At 42.6% G+C, this 17,980-nt stretch overlaps 1 protein-coding gene across 1 annotated transcript in view; it reads right to left on the reverse strand.

The window, feature by feature from the left end:
* Window positions 1-17,980, reverse strand: part of Ppp3ca (protein phosphatase 3 catalytic subunit alpha) — a 273,470-nt gene that overhangs the window by 15,471 nt on the left and 240,019 nt on the right. The window contains 1 exon segment of the mRNA XM_032897274.1: window positions 1,081-1,165. Coding sequence (XP_032753165.1) covers window positions 1,081-1,165 — 85 coding nt within the window.

Raw genomic sequence — 17,980 nt, forward strand, 5'->3', positions numbered from 1 at the left:
GAGAGAGTGATTGAGTAAGATGTCTGAGGTCAATTTCAAGCTTCTAATTGTAGGGAAAGGGAGAGAAAGGAAAATAGAGTGGGGGCGGGGTAGAGGAATAGGAAAAGAGAGGAAGCCAGGAGAGAAAAGAAGAGATGGGGAGGGGAACAGGGAGAGGCAGATAAGAATTACAGCAGTCACTTGTCAAACATGCCATGTATAACTCCTAAAGCATTTCTATCTAGTTATATTAATGTGTATGACCGCGAGTGAACAACACCCATGTAAAAACTGCACCATATTTAAAAGTGGTCTTTGAAGAAAAATATAGTTACTGCGCATTACCTAGAAATAGATAATTAAAGTAAGGAGCAGGAAGTCCCTTCCATCAACTCTCTGTTTTCAAAACACATGCTTAATAACATCAATAAGATGATTCGTAATCCACTGAAAAGCAAACAAACTCCTATAGGGAACCACTGTGGAAGACGCCTTTAATACCACACAAGTGAGTCCTTAGGGTTCACACAAACAGCTTTCCGGTTAATGCTCATTTCCTCCAAATCTAGTGAAATGCACCCTATAAACTCATCTCTTTACCCAGAGCCAGAGCACAAACTAGAACAGATCCCAATCACTTTGCTTATGAAATGGTTTTAAATCCCGCAGCAACTCCCCCCCCCCAGGGGGGGCATAAAAAGGCCCATAATCCATTTACCTGCCTTTTCTTCATGGAAGTGATTTAGCAGATTGAAAGGTAAGCAAAATGCGAATGAGCTGACAATTTCCATTTGAGGAGAGAAACAAAGCAAGGAGCAGAAACCTTGTAGGGGAAAACATTTAAACTATAGGAGGGAAGTGTTGAGGCGGCTGCTATGTGACAATAGTATTATAGTATCAGAGTATTATAGTACCAGAGTATTACAGTATCAGCATATTATAGTATCAGAGTATTCATTATAGTATCAGAGTATTTATTATAGTATCAGAGTATTATAGTATCAGAGTATTATAGTATCAGAGTATTACAGTATCATAGCATAGACAATAGACAATAGTGCGATAGTATTCCAAACAGAAAAGGAGGAAAGGTAAACCCACCTGAGAACTGAGAATACTCTGGCCATTTTGCCTATTGCTCGGATCTTGTTCCTGATGACCTCCTTCCGGGCTGCGGCCGTGGCTCCTGTATTGTAAAACAGAAACTCCTCAGTTAGTGACGTTTTATCCACCCACATTTACTCAGCGACTCTACCAGTCAACAGTGGATATGTTTTGCTTTCATTTGGCTGCCCTTTGGCAATCTTTGAGCTGAATCCCAACATCTGTACTTGAACAATTGACATCAAGTTGTGACCCTCAAGACAGAGGAACTGCTGTGAATTCCCAGGAGTGGAGGCCAGGAGAGACCACAGAGCAGAGACCACACTAGAAGCTTTTCTTTCTCCTCTGGTTTGTGAGTTTCAATTCTCTTCTGAGATAGAAGATGGTGAGTTAGTGCTTTTTACTCTTTACCTCAAAGTTGGACGATGACTTTGGGAGACGACTAGGCTCTCAAAAATGCTCACCAGACTTAATAGGGCTCCTGCTCACGCCATGCTTTCTGAAAGAACATTGGGCTGTTTATTGCTTCTTGTACCCCAAGGCATTCATGTGCCATGGATTCTGATGGAAAATGTAGAAAGCTGAATTGAATTTGTCAAGAGACAAAGGTACAAAAGACACTAAAAGTCTATGCAGGGGTACAGTGCTGGAGACATGGCTCGGTGCTTAAGAGCACCCATTTGCTGTGGGTCTGGGTTTGGTTCACAGCACTCACAATGCTGGTTCGAAAACCATCTGGAACTCCAGACTCAGGGGATCTGGTGCCCTCTTCTGGCCTCTGTGGGTACCACCATACATGTGGTGCACATACATTAATATAGGCAAACACTCATGTACATAAAATAATGCATGGGTCTGTCCAGGTGTGTTTTATAACTTCTAGAATTTTCCAAATGAATAAAAAAATCTACTTAATAACTGCTAATATTCTTTTAAATATCCTTACATATTCTTTTAAAATAGTTTCTTATTATATTGCATGACTTTTGACAAATGTATTTGTTAATTCTCAAAACGTAAAACTCAAAAAAACACTCTATTTTTTAAAAATTTCTTTCTTTTTTTTTTTTTTTTTTTTTTGGTGTTTTTGTGCATCGAACCTAGGTCCTCCTAAATACTCAAAAAGCGCTCATCTTTACCTGAGCCACAACCACAGACACTCTTAAGATCATAATGCAAAAAAGGGGGAAAACTACTAGGAAAATACATCGGTAACGGTCACTATTGTCAACTTGACTGGTTACGCAGCGCCTGGGAGACTAATAGAGTTCACAGTTTGGTTAACTCCCAGGTTACTGTGAGTGACATCTTCCTATAAGCTCAGGGCATGGAGAAACTAAAGGGGAAAGTGAGCAAGCTAATGCTGGCCCTCCATTTTTCTCTTCCTGTGAACTTTCTACCAGCATGCCCCATCTGCCAAAACCAACTATGAGTTCAAATTGTCTCTTAACCTGTTTACTCAGAAATCTTGTCACATGAGTTTACAGGAAGTCTAACATAATTAAAAAAAAAAAATCTCCTGTACACACACACACACACACACACACACACACACACACACACACACACACACAATTACTCCCCCCCAATTCCTGTTCAGATCAGCAGTATTCTTAAGGAGCTTAAGAACAGCTTGAGCTCCTAAGATTTGCTGAGATCAGAATAGCAGATACTTGAAATATATTTTGTTCTCTTAACGCCTAATAAGAACAAGCTTTTTGAAGAAAATACTTTGTTTGTGAAGACAATTTGGAATCATTTTCATTGTTTGCTAAGAGCCGAGCAATTGCCTTTAACTGCAACATTTCTTGAAGAGGAAAAACCCTGATAGCATGGGCGATATTGAAATGGCTATAGAAAAGCTGGGTTTGCTTATGTGATTAATCTTCAGAGGTGATGCGAATGCATATTGATTTCATAGATCCACGGGTATCCCCAGAAGATGGTTCCAACCCATGAGCTGGCATCATTCCCCCATCCCTCGGTCCTGACACAGCCCACATTTTTTGCCTATTTCTTTCTCTCTTGTGGCAAGCACGCCATGGAGATTACTCCCTCGCACTAATCGGTAAGGTTGCTATTTCCAGCTCTTCTCTCTGCCACTGAAAGGAGTGAGTTCAAATGCACTCGGAAGGAAACTATTCTCCAATGTAGTCCACGGTAACCAAGAGCCATGAGATTCCACTCATAAAGAATTCCTTGGCCTGAACGCCAGAGAAGAGAGCACAGTGCGTGATGCCTGCCTCAAATCTTATTCTGAGATTCTAATAGAATTGGTAATTCAGACTTTCTGGCACATCAAATTTTGCTCTAGAGGTCAAGGAAGAAAGAGAAGTCACTATGTTTAGATCACTAGTGATTAATAATTGAGACTACCAAAGGACATGTGATAAAATAACAACAACAACAACAACAACAACAAAACAACAAAACAACAACAACAATTCTAAGTGGGATAGAAGTAGTTTCTGCAGATGACCTCCCTACTTGTTTTACCAATTCTTTCTTTCGGTTCTGATTTCCGTCTAACCGCTAGCCCCTCTTTTAATGTTTCCTACCCACTACTGACCAGTCTTCTCAGAGGTCATGATGTGCTGGGCAGGGTAAGAGACTCTGGCGGTGTCCAGCATACAATCCGGCCAGATCATGAAACTAATCCACTGACACACAGGACGGAAAGTGTGAGAGCGCTCCAACACGGGTGACTATATTTAGAAATGCAAACGAGAAAAAAGTAGCAAGGAGTGGTTAAAGTTCTAGAACTGAAGCTGCACATATTTATGAGAAAAGAGAAGGGTCAAACGCAAAATAAAATCGAGTGAGAAATACAGAAGAATGAGCTCACAGAAAAAACCCTCCACTAAAGGACTCGTAAAAACCATAGCCAGAGCAATGGAAAGGAAGAATTAAGGAGGCAAGGGAGGAAAATAAATGACTTAGAAGCACGTTGCTCAGCTCTCTGGGAGCTGACCCGCAGAAGAATGCTCAGTATCTGGCTTCAAGTGTGAGATGGGGATTCTGACAGTCCCAATTGACATGCTACTGATTACATGTTCCTAGCAAGTGAATTATCGCCCAGTATGTACACATACTCTTCTTACTTATGCATGGTCATATCCCCCAATAAAGGGCGAGCATCGAACTTTTCTTAAGGAAAAAGTCTCTTTCAAAAAAATTTTAATACTACATAAGTCTTTTCAACCTTTTCATAAAACTAGACTATGTTGATTCAAAAATTGAAATAAGTGTACCAGTAAGAGTCAAGAGGAGACAGTGGAACTACAATTTATCCTCTGTGTCCCAGACACGGTATTGCCCTCTAGCTCAGCCTGACCTCACTCTGTAGCCCAGGCTGATCTAAAGCTCAGTACAACCCTCCAGACTCTGCTTCAAAGCTTCTGGTATTAGAAGCTGTCATTTCTGTCAAGAATCGTCTTTAAACATTTCTCCTGGTGATAATATTAGATATGCATTTAATTACTCAAAAGTCCCAAATTCATCTCATGTGATCGCAACTTCACAAAGCACAAAGTATCAGTCAGGTTACTGTCCACGAATGCCATGGATTCTCACTAGACTTGAGGAATAGTTATCACGCGCACGGCCTTCCAGTTAGAATTACACTCCTGGTGCGCGCCCCACTATGAGTTGTCTCATTCTGCATCTTGGCAGAAAGATCAGCACATTAAATGCGTGCATTCTAGACATGTTTTTACTTGCCACATACAAATATAGTATATTAAAGCTTCTTGCTGCGACTTTGCCTTGATTGTGGTAATATGCCATGGTTATATAGGTGAAGAAGATATATAAAATACCTTTTATGTAAAAACTGAAAAGACTATAATCCATTCCAACTTTGGAAGTCCCAAACTGAAAGGGGTTATTTCATGAGCTGGGAAAATAGTCATTTCAAAGTAAAATTTCACTTTATGCTTCTACTCTAATAATTATCACGTTGTTTTTTTTTTCTTGTTTCCTTTTTTTCATCTTTGAAGTTCTTCTATGTCTAGGTATTAGTCTAACATTTCTGGAATCAAGTGACCCCACACACTATTTTCCTCAAAGGCAGGGAAGCCAATATACGGATTAAAGCAGTCTAAAGACTTCCTTGTACAGTGTTCTTCCTGCTCTTCATGGCCAACATTCTCCCCCAGGACTCCTGAAGAAAGGTATCTGTGCCACTCTGCCTGCTGAGTAAATGCCGCCACCTCCCACAGGTGGATTTCAGCCTGGGCCAGGGCTGCAAACAGCATTGCAGGGGTGTGGGGAGTGCCAGAATGAAGAGGTTCTAACCACATCGAGTATCCGCCATGAAGGAGATGTTGACCTTGTCACTCAGGTCACAGCATGGTGGAGCTTCTGCAACTGCTACAAGCCCAGGTAAGCCAAACTAGGCTGTTAGGAATATAGCTCTCTCTCCAAATCGCTCTCTCTCACATCACATGTGCCTGCACTAACAGCGTGCTGTGTTTAGCACCAGAAGGATGAATAAGGCACAGTCTGTCTTTGGGGACCCCGAGAAGCACTATCACAGACTGTGGCAAACACAGTGGAGGTGGCAACAGTGTGCTGGAGCTCACGGAGGCCAGCTGGCACGAGGACATTGAAGAGAGCTCGTAGGTCTGTCTCTAGATTTCCAAGAGGCGCCTTGAAAGCAGCCACAATCGATAATGTATGCTGTGGAAACCTGCAAATGGTTCAAACTACCGTCTTTTCCTCCCCTGGAGGAAAGGTTGTTAAACATTTTACAGCACATTATTGCTGTTACAACACGGTGATACTTAATAGCTGGGAGTAAAGGTTGGAAGATCTGGATTCACCTTTGTGAAGTAGGGGGAATAGGGTGAGGGACGTAGGGAGCATTTCCCCATAGTTTTCCAATGTGTGTGCGACAACCACTAACGTTCAGAAAGTCTGTGTCTAGACATTCAACTAGGATGGAGTCTAGATACACTGGGTGATGGTCACGTTGGGTGAGAAGGAGAGGAGGCAGGATGCCAAGCTAAAGCGAGAAGTCTCCAGAAATGGAACACATGCAGGTAACAGAAGCAAAAAATACTCGTGACTGGATGCGTTACTATCTGTATCAAATATTAGCTGTGGAAAATAAGTGATGGGCACACGGCTGTAGGCTGTACAGTCCTTTCAACGTTCTAATAGCTTTGCAATAAACATGGAGAGAGTGAACCTATGCTTGGAAGAAGTTCGGTTTTGAGAGACAAGTGGGAGGGCAGGTTTGGGAGCCATGGTGCCTATGTCCTGACCGTCTTCATGTGACGGGGAAGTGTATGCTGCCACGAGAAGGGAGAGAATAGTGGTTCTCCCTGGCATTACAGTCTCTACACAGCTAACATAGGCAACTGAAGATTGAGCTGTGAAGATGTTGTCTTCACAGTGCAATCAATCAGATCCTAAGCAGGTTAAGCACAGCTTTACAATGTTAAGTAATGCAGTTAACTATTTTTGTGGAAACTTTGTAGTCATGCCTTGTAAAGAGAAATATTTTTATTTTAGCCTTTGAAGGGGAAAACAAAACAGCCTTTAAACATTACTATTATGGGGTTGGAAAGAGAGCACAGTGTTATGAGCACGTAATGCATTTATATTGGACCTAACTTTGCTTCCCAACACCGTATCGGGCAGCTCATATATGCCTGTAACGCCAGCATCAGGGTAATCAATGACCTCCTGGCTTCTCTGGGTACATGCTTACACACAGACACAATTAAAAGTTAAATAAGGTTAGGCTTAATTTAATTTGTAATGGAAAAGCAATGTGAATCTCCACTACTTCATCCTACTGGCTTTACATTGTTCCTGTTATTTAGGTTTCCTTCCTTAAAGGATCTTGAAATAACTCGTGTGTCTATAATACGTGTATTTAAAAAAATGCCTTATAGGACATGTACCTTCTCAAACACTACAAACTTCTCCAAAGGACAGGGCTAATTTTTTCCCTTATATTTATTGGTAAACTTAACATTCATGTAAAATTTTAACTCATATTCGCAGATACCATATATAATTATTCTTTGTCACCTTTCCGGATTTGTTAAGTATAACAAATTCGCCATTTTGGGAAATTCGCCTGGCTCACCGTCAGACTACTAGACACCTACGATTTTACTTTAGCCAAATAGAGCAGTAACTGAACCTGAATCATAAGGCGACTTACGGTGTGCGACCTAAGGAGCTAAAACACGAACTACTCCAACTGCTAGAGTAAAAACAAAACTAGCTTACTTGGATGGGGAGAGAACGCAAGAGCAGATGCTCGCAAAAGCCTGACAACATTGGACTTTAGAGCTATTTACAGATGAGCACGACACGTATGAACGTGCACAGTGTCTCACTTGAGAGAATACACGCCCCACCTTTGTAGTGCGCCATCCCTAAGCCCTGTCTCCCTTGCCCTTTAATTCTTGACCCAGCTCAACAAGAGCGAGCGTGAGCTCCTACGTTACAGAGGACGGCATGCTCTCCAGGCGACTTTAACATCTCTGGGCCAACAGCTGCCATGAGTGTGCCACACACTTTCCTACACCACTGCGACCCGGAACCCTGGGCTCTGGGAGGGAACCACGATGCTATTAGCTGTCCTCATTCTGATGGAAGTGCTTCCAAAATAACAGCAGCCCCCAACGCCATCCCCCACCGATCACCATTCTCCTCTCCGAGGTTAACCAGAAGGAAGAACCACAATACTATAACATAATCACTTTTAAATGACATGGCTGCACTGCCACTGTCATTGTTTAATATTAGCAATTTAATTTCTGGTGCCATCCATTGTTTTTTAAAAAAAAAAAAGTTCATGAATGAGATCATCACTGGTACTTTATGCACCCTAGTTCCAATCTTTGACAGTGTATTTCTCTTCCAACTTACTTAATCTTAGTGCATTACAGACCTACACATTTTTTTAAGGTTTGAAATTTTCGGAGACAACAGGTCCTAAATGTTCAGAAATTCCTTCAGAATGTGCATCATAACTCCAATTACTTCACCTTTCAGCTGGACAACACAAACCCATGATGCTCATGAATATTTAGTAAGCACAGAAATAAATGTTACTGGAATATCTCTCCGAAGGTTAGAGATGAGAAGGAATTAACATTGTCTTAATGCTCCCGGTGACTGGGCCCAGGAGGACCCCAGAGATTAGAATGGGAAAAGGGAAAAGAGATGGAAAGTTCTCATGAGGCCTCTAGGCCAGGCATGCTCTGAGGCTGATGAAGATGGGTCTCTTTAAAGTCTCCTTGCAATGCCTTTGGTGATGCAGACAGAATGCATACTCCAGCCTGCAGACTGTCCTAGTGACAGACAAGTAGGTTACTCTCAGTTTCTGAAGTGACTGCTGTTAGAAGCTCTCTCCTTGACAGGCCACCCGTTCAGGATCTGTACTGCCACCACCCAGGCAGGCTCAAAGTTTCTTCTAGATTAGGTTGCTCCTTTCTACTTAAACTCTACTCTATAACCCACACAGTTGGAGCCTAATGCCTACCAACTCTAAGCCACAAATTCTATATTTTTCTCAGGGTTGTAGTTTTATGAAAACCTCATGAGTTAACAGGTAACAATGCTATAATATTTGGCATAAAGCTGCTCTAATATCCCATTTTGAAAGCCACAATATCTTTTAAAATGTAAATTTAAAAAATATACAAAGACCCTCTGGTATGTAGTTCATTTTAAGGAAGGACAGAAGACCCTGGTGTCCACCTGTCTGGTTATAAATCAAAAGTAAATTCTTTCCATGGGACACCTTAAAAAGGTATGAGGCTATGCGCGTGACGGCTGACAGTATCTGGTCATTTCCCACTTACTTTAAAGTACTTCACTTTAATTTGATTCTAGAGACTGTTGTTCTCTGAGATGATGTGGTTAGGCAGCATGTCATTACTGTGCAGAACCACAGAAAGGGACCATTTTCGTAATTCTCATTGGGGTGAAGATTAAAGACTTTACAAACCTTCTATAAAATTTTCAAGGAATGGGCACCTAATCCAAGTGTGCCTTACCAAGCTCATTTAAGCTTCTCTGTTTATCACTGAAGAAACTTAGACCCTGCCAAGTCCTAACTGGGGCAACCTCTTTGTCAAGGCAGACAAAAGAATGCAGAACAAAACAATATTAATTTTTTAAACCTACAACAGAAAAATTTTTAAAAAAGTAATTGTCAAGTTAATAGGTAAGCTTACTTTCTAAGAATGAAGTAATTACCATGGCTGGGTATCTCTCAAAACTCTGGCTGTAGGTAACGGTGTCATGGCTCTAGCAGTTATTACATGGACCTGATAAGCATGCATGCTGTCCTGGTAAGTTTTTATTATCACATGAGACAAACTGAGAAAAGATAGTTTCTACTGAGAGACTGCTCAGGTCGGACTGCACTGTGGACATGCGTTTTTAAACTGCCTTGATTGATATGGGAAGGTGCAGTCCAGTGTGGACGGTGGTACTCCAGGGTAAGATGCTCTGAGGTGTCTTAAGAAAGCTGGTGTCAGATAGAGCATGCCAGGAGGCAGCTTTCCTCCATGGGACCTGCCTCTAGGCTCCTACCGTGAGTTCTGGCCCCCAACTTCATTCAGTAGTCGACTCTGACTGAGAAGTGTAAACCAAATAAACTATTTCCTCTCCACGTTGCTTGTGGTCGTGGTGTTTGCCACTGAATCACAAAGCAAACTAGAACCCGTGGTAAGCACTGTGAGAAAGCATACCAGCTAGAACGTAATTTAATACCCCAGGGACTTGTAATTTAGTATTAATGACACTTAAATGTCATCTCTGAATGCTCACTAACTGCATGGGACAAGTGGGCAAATACACTGCTCTGTTTGTCTCACACAATATAGTGTAGACAGAAATCTGCGTGACATAACAACATGCATGTCATATGTAAAGGGGAGGAAAGAAATGCAGTGTTCACACAGGACAGAGAATCATTTAGGCACAGTGGCACGTGCTGAGATTATTTGAAGCCTAATTCAAAGTCTTCTGATGGTTCAGAGAACACCAGGCAAGGAGTTTTGTCAATAACGGGAGTATGTGGTAAGGCTTTGTCCCTCACTCCATCCCCAATAAGGGGAAAAATGCAGGCAAAATGAGCACTGGGTTTGGGCTACCACCAGTGCCCAGTGGCAATCCACAGAGTAGCTAAGGCAATCATTGAAAATGTCCAGGGAGCACTGGGCTCGAGCCAGTGAGCTTCCTGAGACCCTTCAGACGATGCAGTCCTTTAAATGAAGTGGCATCCAAGAGACAGAGCCACACAGTGGTGAGGAGACAGTGCCTCAGAATAAAGGACCTGCCTCACGCCCTTGCTTCATCCTGACCACTCTTCTATCCTGGGCGACTTATAAAGCCTTATTCTGCCTCTTTTCATCATGTATACAGTAGCGTTCGCCATGCTCTACTGGCATCATTTCTCAGAATTTGAAAGAGGCGCTTAAGAAAGAAGTTCCTTAGTTAAAGTCTCCAGCCAGAAAGGTACAATAGAGCTAGGGTTCCTTAGAGTAGCTGTTGTTGATTTATTTACGAAGGACGTAGAAGAATTAAGTAGTCCTTATTTTTTAATTTTCCATAAAAGCCTATTTATGCATTAAATAAATACACGTTCAAGCAGCCAACCTTCAGCAAGTTTGTGAGCAGATACAAAGCTACCTGCGGAGGGACACTTAGCTCTGAGCCTTGGTGAACGATAATTGCTCAAATGTGTTCACTGTAAAGAAGAGAATGCTTGCATTCTGTTCTTCGAAGGTGGCATCTCTCACAGTAAAATGGAAGACTGATTGTGTGATCCTGTGACTATTAAGTAGCACTGTGATGGGACTGGATCTGTGTTTGATGCCATTCAGGCTCAGGGATGGAGTCCAGAATGCATTGAGCAACTCGAGGAGGAGGAGTACGTCCTGGCAAGCCCTCAGAACAGAGTGGACCGCACCAACAGATGCACCGACCAAACACAAGCAAGGGCTCTAGTTCTAGAGTTTGGAAAACACAGGAGGCCAATTTCCCATGAGCTAAAGATGAATCAGTAAGAGAGAGTTTTTATATGAGGGCACAGATCATCTCCTAGAGAAATAGTTCGAAAATTATATTATTCAAGGTATTTATACAACTTTTTATTGTTGTTGTTGTTTGGTTTTCGAGGCATGGTTGTTCTGTGCAGTCCTGGCTATCTTGGAACTCACTCAGTAGACCAGGCTGGCCTCAACTTATAGAGGTCCATCTGCCTCTGCCTCTGCCTCTGCCTCTGCCTCTGCCTCTGCCTCTGCCTCTGCCTCTGCCTCTGCCTCTGCCTCCTGAGTGCTGGGATGAAAGGTGTGCAATACCACCACCAGCCATATTTATTCAACATTTAAAGTTTAACCATTCAGTGTATACTAGAGGTCAAAGTCATTCTCTGAGAGTGTTTTGTAAACTCTGGAATTGTGAGAACAGTCCTAACCTCTGTACTTATTCATCCAGTTATAGAATACATCAGGGCAATTACATAATGTGGTATTAAAGTCGAGGTATTCTATATTTTATTTATTTTTATTTGTTTCCAATCATTGCCATTTTTGTTCCATCAGAATAAAATCAACCTATTGCATTTTTCTTTTTTTGACATCATTGTATCATTTTAACATTTTTTCCTTCCCTTTCCTTCCTTCAAACCCTCCAGTGTTTAAAGTCACTGTCTTTAGAGTTCATTTTCTCCCATTCTGTTTGCAGTATGGTGTGCAAACGCCTTCAAACAGCTGTGTCCAGCCTGCGTCCTCACCCTGCCTCTCGAGTTCCTGTCAGGGTTCCTCCAACTCCCTCACTTGGTTGCGTTCTTCTGCTCATCTTCTTCCAGATGCACTGGTTTAAAGGACCAGCCCCCGGTTTTCCTTTTTAAAATTCTTCCTCCTCTAGAAGCAATCCTGGAGGCCTAGCTCTCTCACAATGCACACATCATTATGAGTCTGTCCTCAGCCCAGATTTCTTGTTTGAAAGCCTCATGTTTTTTTTCAAACTCTGTTGGGCACTTAGAGTTAATTTTGCCAGTTTTACTACAACATGCAATGAAGAGAAAATCCTCCTCACAACAGCCTGTTTATGCCTAAGCGTCATGCGCACCGTGCCTCGGTTCGAACCATCACAGTTAGCTTTCACTTCCACTGCTCCTTAGGTTCAGCTCTGTGAATTCAGCAGAGCCAGGAACAGTCTGAAACGCTTAGACGTTCCTTTGAGTAGTCACCTTTAAATTGTATTTTAACCTTTGTTCAGGCTTAGCCACTTCAACGGAGATAATTCACCGTGTTCCTAAATTACACCCTTGCCCGGCCTTTATTTGTGTTCATGCATGATTTCAGGCCTCAGAATCCTGCCGTCTTTATGGTGACTTGTTTTCAGACTCTGAGTGTAGCCAGAAGGACAACCACACAGCCACCCCAGAGAGCCCTGGGTGCTTTTTATCTGTTTTATATTTCTACAAAAAGACTTGAGACATTCTGGGGCCATATGCCTGGTGCCCACACACAAAACCATGTGTTTGATTTCAGCACTGTAAATTAAATACAGCAAGCAATTAACAATTATTTTATACCCCCCCAACTGTCAGTTATTACAGGGCATATACATTTCTTACTTATATTGCAAACCAAAAAGCTGTATACAGAAACGGGTGGCTTGGGAATAAAATAATCAGAGACAAGAGAACAGTTCTGAGCGGGCAGTCCCTGAGCATGAGGCAGAGGAGACATCAAGAGTAAATTATTTCAGGCTTAAATAATTCACCACTTCAGATTCTTAAGGTTAAAAAATTACATCTAGACACGGTTAGTACTTGCTAAAAATAATCCCTTGACTCTGGTGGTAAAACCTGAGTACTTAGGGTCCCCACATACATTTACATGAGAGTGGCGTGTCAAATGGTGTTATGTGCAGGCGGTCAAGCACCTGTCGTGGAACATAAGTACAGTTCTGGTAAAAGTTCCTACAACCAAGACCCTTTCGGGGCTTCCCTAGGGTCCACTAAGACGCTACAGTAGGCTCTAAAGTCCTTAGCTTTACCTTCAACAAAGTTCCCTGCGTGACATTTAAAGCAGGACGAGATAATCTCATTCCAGGATCTGTGATACTAGAGATAAAGAATTACCTAGTAGTTCAAAGCCAGCACATTTCTTTGTACACAGTTGAAATGGCTTCACCAAAGCTTGGGGAAATCTGGTCAGCTCTCATGGCTGACGACTTGCTTGTGGTCAGCATAGGATAGGAAAACATGTGGATAAGAATGGGGGTTCTGTGTGCGGCTTTCTCTCTAGCTGAAAGCAGAGACAGAAATGCTAATTTAATATTGTCTTCCCAGGGCAGCCTGGAACTACGCTTGGCTTCAAATGCATTCCTTTTACTGTTCTTTTCATGCTTTCTTATGCTACAGGAGTTCAGTTTCACCTCTGCATTTTCTCGTTAGCGAGGCTTATCAAATATCACAGTCTCAAACGTAATTAGTATTTAAGGGGGAAAAAAAGTGATCTCAGAGTCTATGACTTCAAGACCTAAGAGCAAATCCCGAATGAACAAGTGTGCCGCGCTCACGAATCTGTCGCTAGCTTTCTGGGGCTCTCTGCCATTCCATGCGGTAATGAACAAAACAGATCCTTGGTGTTGAAAACCCTTCATTTCTGGGAGCTTTCCCCCTCTTTAGGATCATTTACAACTCCTTGTTTAAAGTCGGTCTTCTCCGTAAATGAGGAATAACTACCAACCAAGAGCCGTCTACTTGAGCGTCTTCTCTAAAGTATTCGGGTGGAAAGCAAGCCTTAATTGAAAGCAGGCTCTCATTTTATCATCCATAATCAGAAATGGAAAGGAAGCAGGGGTCAGAGCACATACAAATTAGGGTCTCGGCAGATACTCCTCGGCAGTCAACTTTTTCTAAACTTTTCAAGACAACGGCAGGAAGTTTGTGTTTTGCTCTCAACACTGAACTTAGACCAAGGCAAGACAGAACAGTGGTCAATGCAGTGGGCAAAGCAGCCCTTTTTTAGGTGGGCTTTCTGTGAGGCAGAGGCCAAGGAGAGACTCATGGTTCGACCAGAGACCTTTCTGTGTGGTCACACACACCTAAACTTTTCACACAGCGAAACACTTACAACTTCTTAGAGAAGATGATGTCGAAGCAGATGAATGGAAACAATCTCTTGCATTGTTTTGTGTGGGTTAGGGATAAGGTCTCAACTGGTGGCCTTGAACTCACAATCCTGCTTTAGCTTCTCAAGTGCTACACTAATGTTTGACGGCAAAGGGCTGTGTAAAATCCAGTGTTATAGGGCTGGGGATTTAGCTCAGTGGTAGAGCGCTTGCCTAGTCGCAAAGGCCCTGGGTTCGGTCCCCAGCTCCAAAAAAAAAAAAAAAAAAAAAAAAATCAACGTTATAAAATAGTCTACATCATATTAACAACAACTAATATGCATTGTTCTTCATTAACTTCTTCCTCCTTCCTAGCCTCTTCACCTTCTCTTCCTAGCTTTCTCTTTCTTTCTAATCATGCTGATTCCAAGGAAGAGACGGAACCATGGTAATCTTAGGTCTTAGACATCTCAAGTACCAGAAAAGAGGCAAATGCATCCACTGGTCTGTATTTAGGCTCTTGCTTAGCTAGCTATATAGTTTTAGGCTTTACACTAACAGGTTTCTTTTTCTTTGCTTCCTATGTAAAACTAGGGACAATAATAGTACATCCATCAAAAGGTTGTCTTCAAGACTAAAGATTGTAACAGCAGAACAACAAACTGTCTAATAACCTTAAAACGGTCAGACTTAATCATTTTTTTCTTACTGTCCAAAATGATAAAATTAATGAAAGTGTTTATTCTGTGCCAGCAACTTAGGATGATGGGTGACACTTCTAAGTGTCGGCGGCTGTCACTCAGCATCATCATCACTAAATACTAAAGGGGAGGTGACAGACCTGGAAGGCAATATGGGGAATCCCTACTCGCTGAAGGCCTCAAAGACACTTAGAAGTCAAGCGGACATGACAGGAACATGAGCTGCAAGCTCTTATTATTATTATGTCTGTTTAGTTGCCCCTGGATGTGGGGCAGAATCCTGAGAAGGGCTCGATAAATCACTCATCAAGAAGCAGCCCCCGCCTAAAGTAAGCAGCAGTTGAGGGAAGAGCTTTAATTGAGCTCTCTGATGTCAATAGCAAACAGACAAAAAGCCTGGCAGAGGCCCAGGGCCACCCCTCAATGACAGACAAGTCCCAAACTGGCAATGATGGGGTGGGTGCGGGGTGGGGTGGGGGTCAGAACTACAACTTCCCTACAGTTAGGGAGGGATGCTGCAAATAAAATACACTCACTATGCCTTGCTATATCCCAAAGAGATCACAGTGCTGTGGGGTGTCCTGTAAGCTGTTCCTTGAGCATTGCAGGCAGATATCTGTGTATTTTAGAGTCGTGATAAAAGAAATTGCTAGGATTCACCTCGTTTGGCCAGTCCAAAATGGACAATACTCAGAGTTGAACATACTTGCCATTAAAACATTTATCTCTGTGTATTTACCCCTTAATGGGGACGTTTCTGAGAACTGACCTAAATTTCAGGCATGCTCATAATATGAAATGAGAGGGTGGCATTCGGTTTCATTTGTTTCATACTCGGGATCCAAAGATTCCTAATTTTCAAATAGGACAGACCCTGAAATTCCCATCCACCTTGATAAGAGCTGCCCATCTTGTTCTGGTGCTAGAAGATGTCGGGTGTTCCTTATACATGTAATATTTGAATTTCCATATTAACGCTCTGTTCCTACCCTCTATATGGAGACACCAAGGCATGAAGGAGAGGGAAAAGCTAAGCATTCTCCAGAAGGAATCAGCTTCCATCAATCAAAATTAATTACGAATTGCAGAGAGCAGCTTCCCTTGTGGAATTTAATTTTCCTTGTTTAGCTCCCCTCAACTCTTCCTTTAATAAAGATGTATGTGTGTTATAAATGCACTTGTGTGTGTGTGTGTGTGTGTGTGTGTGTGTGTGTGCGTGCGTGTGCGTGGCTGTGTGCATGCATGTGCACGAGTGTGCCTCTGAGGGTGAAAGCCAGAGATTAATGTCAGGTGTCTTTTCCTTGATCTCTCTTCACCTTTATTCTGAGGGATAGCATTTCTCACGGACCCTGTAACTCATGGATTAGTCTATACTGGGCGGCCAATGTGCTTCAGTGACTTGCCTGTCTTCAGGGCCCTAGTGCTGGCACCATAGGTATGTGTCACCACCACTCTCTTTTAAGTGGGTGCAGGGGATCAGAATGTAGGGCACGCTCACACATCAGCTTAGCTAACTTGCCCAGGCCTGAGGCACTTCTGGGAAACTTGGATGCTGTGCTGCCAGGGAAACTTGGGCCTACGATGCCACCATTTGCTGTGGAGGCCCATCAGCCAGAAAGAATCGTCCCTGTGGCTGCTCCCAACTCTTCTTCCCCCACTCCCCCATAATCACATTCACAGAAGAAACACTGAAATACATGAGTATTCTCTGTACTCTAGGGGAAAGAGATGGACAATGTTGTATAAGGATAAAAAAGGAGTAGGAAAAATGATCAAGAACTACCCGCTAAGCAGGGTACGTTGTGTCCAAGACGCTAAAGACAAATGGCATCTACTTTCTTCAAGCGGCTAGCAATGATTATCATTCCTTGTGCCCACCTCCAAACGTGAACAAATTACATGGAGGAATCAAGTGCTTTGAATATAAACCAAACATTTTAAAAAGTACTACACTGCTTGAAACCGTGAAAGCACCAATCATGTAAGTTATGTGCGTCGAGCAGAAGGAACTTAAATCAACGGATGACACTGTTCCAAATGGAAAAGGAATTAAAAGGTTGACAGCGATGGAGCAGTGAAGGAACATAAAGTTAGGTGTCAACTCCACCTGGAGAGACCAGGCTGGGTCCCCCGTCCCCCAACATCAACTCTGCACGTGAGTTGGGCAGTACTGCATTGTTCTGAAGGATGCACCTTAAATTTTAGAGGGGTGGGAAGAGCTTGGAAAGAAAAAAAAAATCTTCCAAGAATGACTGGAATTAATTATTTTAAAGCACCGTGTCTCCAACACTATCTCTGCATATGAGTGACTGGAAGAGTGGGTAACCAGTTAGCAGCAGTGAGGCGGTGAAGCCCTGCTGGGTCAGCCTGTGAATCACAGCCACCTGTGACATCTTAACAGGGCTGACACCCACCCGACGCTCCACAAATCATCTGCTATTGGAATGCATTGGGAGGCAATGGCAACCATGTGTTCTTCGTCCACATGAAGTATCTACTGAATACCTGTGGCTGATGAACATGGCGAACGTGTCCATTTGTTGACTGGGAAATTTACCGTATTAATGCTGTCATATTCATTGTGAAAATATCTGCACTCAGAAGGCAATATCCCAAATTATGGAACTTGTTATGATAATTACTGGAGGAGAGTGGATAAGACTCCACATCGATGATTTTCTGACTTCCCTCGCCGTGCCTTCTATCCCTAAGCATCCAGACCACCGTCTTCATTCCCCCAGGCAAGCCAGAGAACCTGGGATGCCGCTCCCACAAAACAAGCCCTAGAAAGTTCTCCATCCCCTCTGAAGGCCTCCAGCAAGCAAGCTGAAGGGCTGGTGTACATCTGGACAAACAGGCTTCCCGCCTTCTTCCTCAGCTGAGTCCCTTCCGTAACACCCCTTTGTCCAGCCACATTGTTATAAATCCATCTATTATTTATGAAACAAGACCAAGAAAAAAAAATTAGGATACGTGTTCTTAGCTTTCTAGGTGGTTTTCTCTGATGGTTCCTGTGCCACGTAATATTCCATATCGAATTCTTAGACTTTCCTCTTTATACTTTCTTTTTGTTATGCCTGTATCAGTCAGAA

Source organism: Rattus rattus, chromosome 3 (genome assembly GCF_011064425.1).
Source record: "Rattus rattus isolate New Zealand chromosome 3, Rrattus_CSIRO_v1, whole genome shotgun sequence".
Classification (NCBI taxonomy): domain Eukaryota; kingdom Metazoa; phylum Chordata; class Mammalia; order Rodentia; family Muridae; genus Rattus; species Rattus rattus.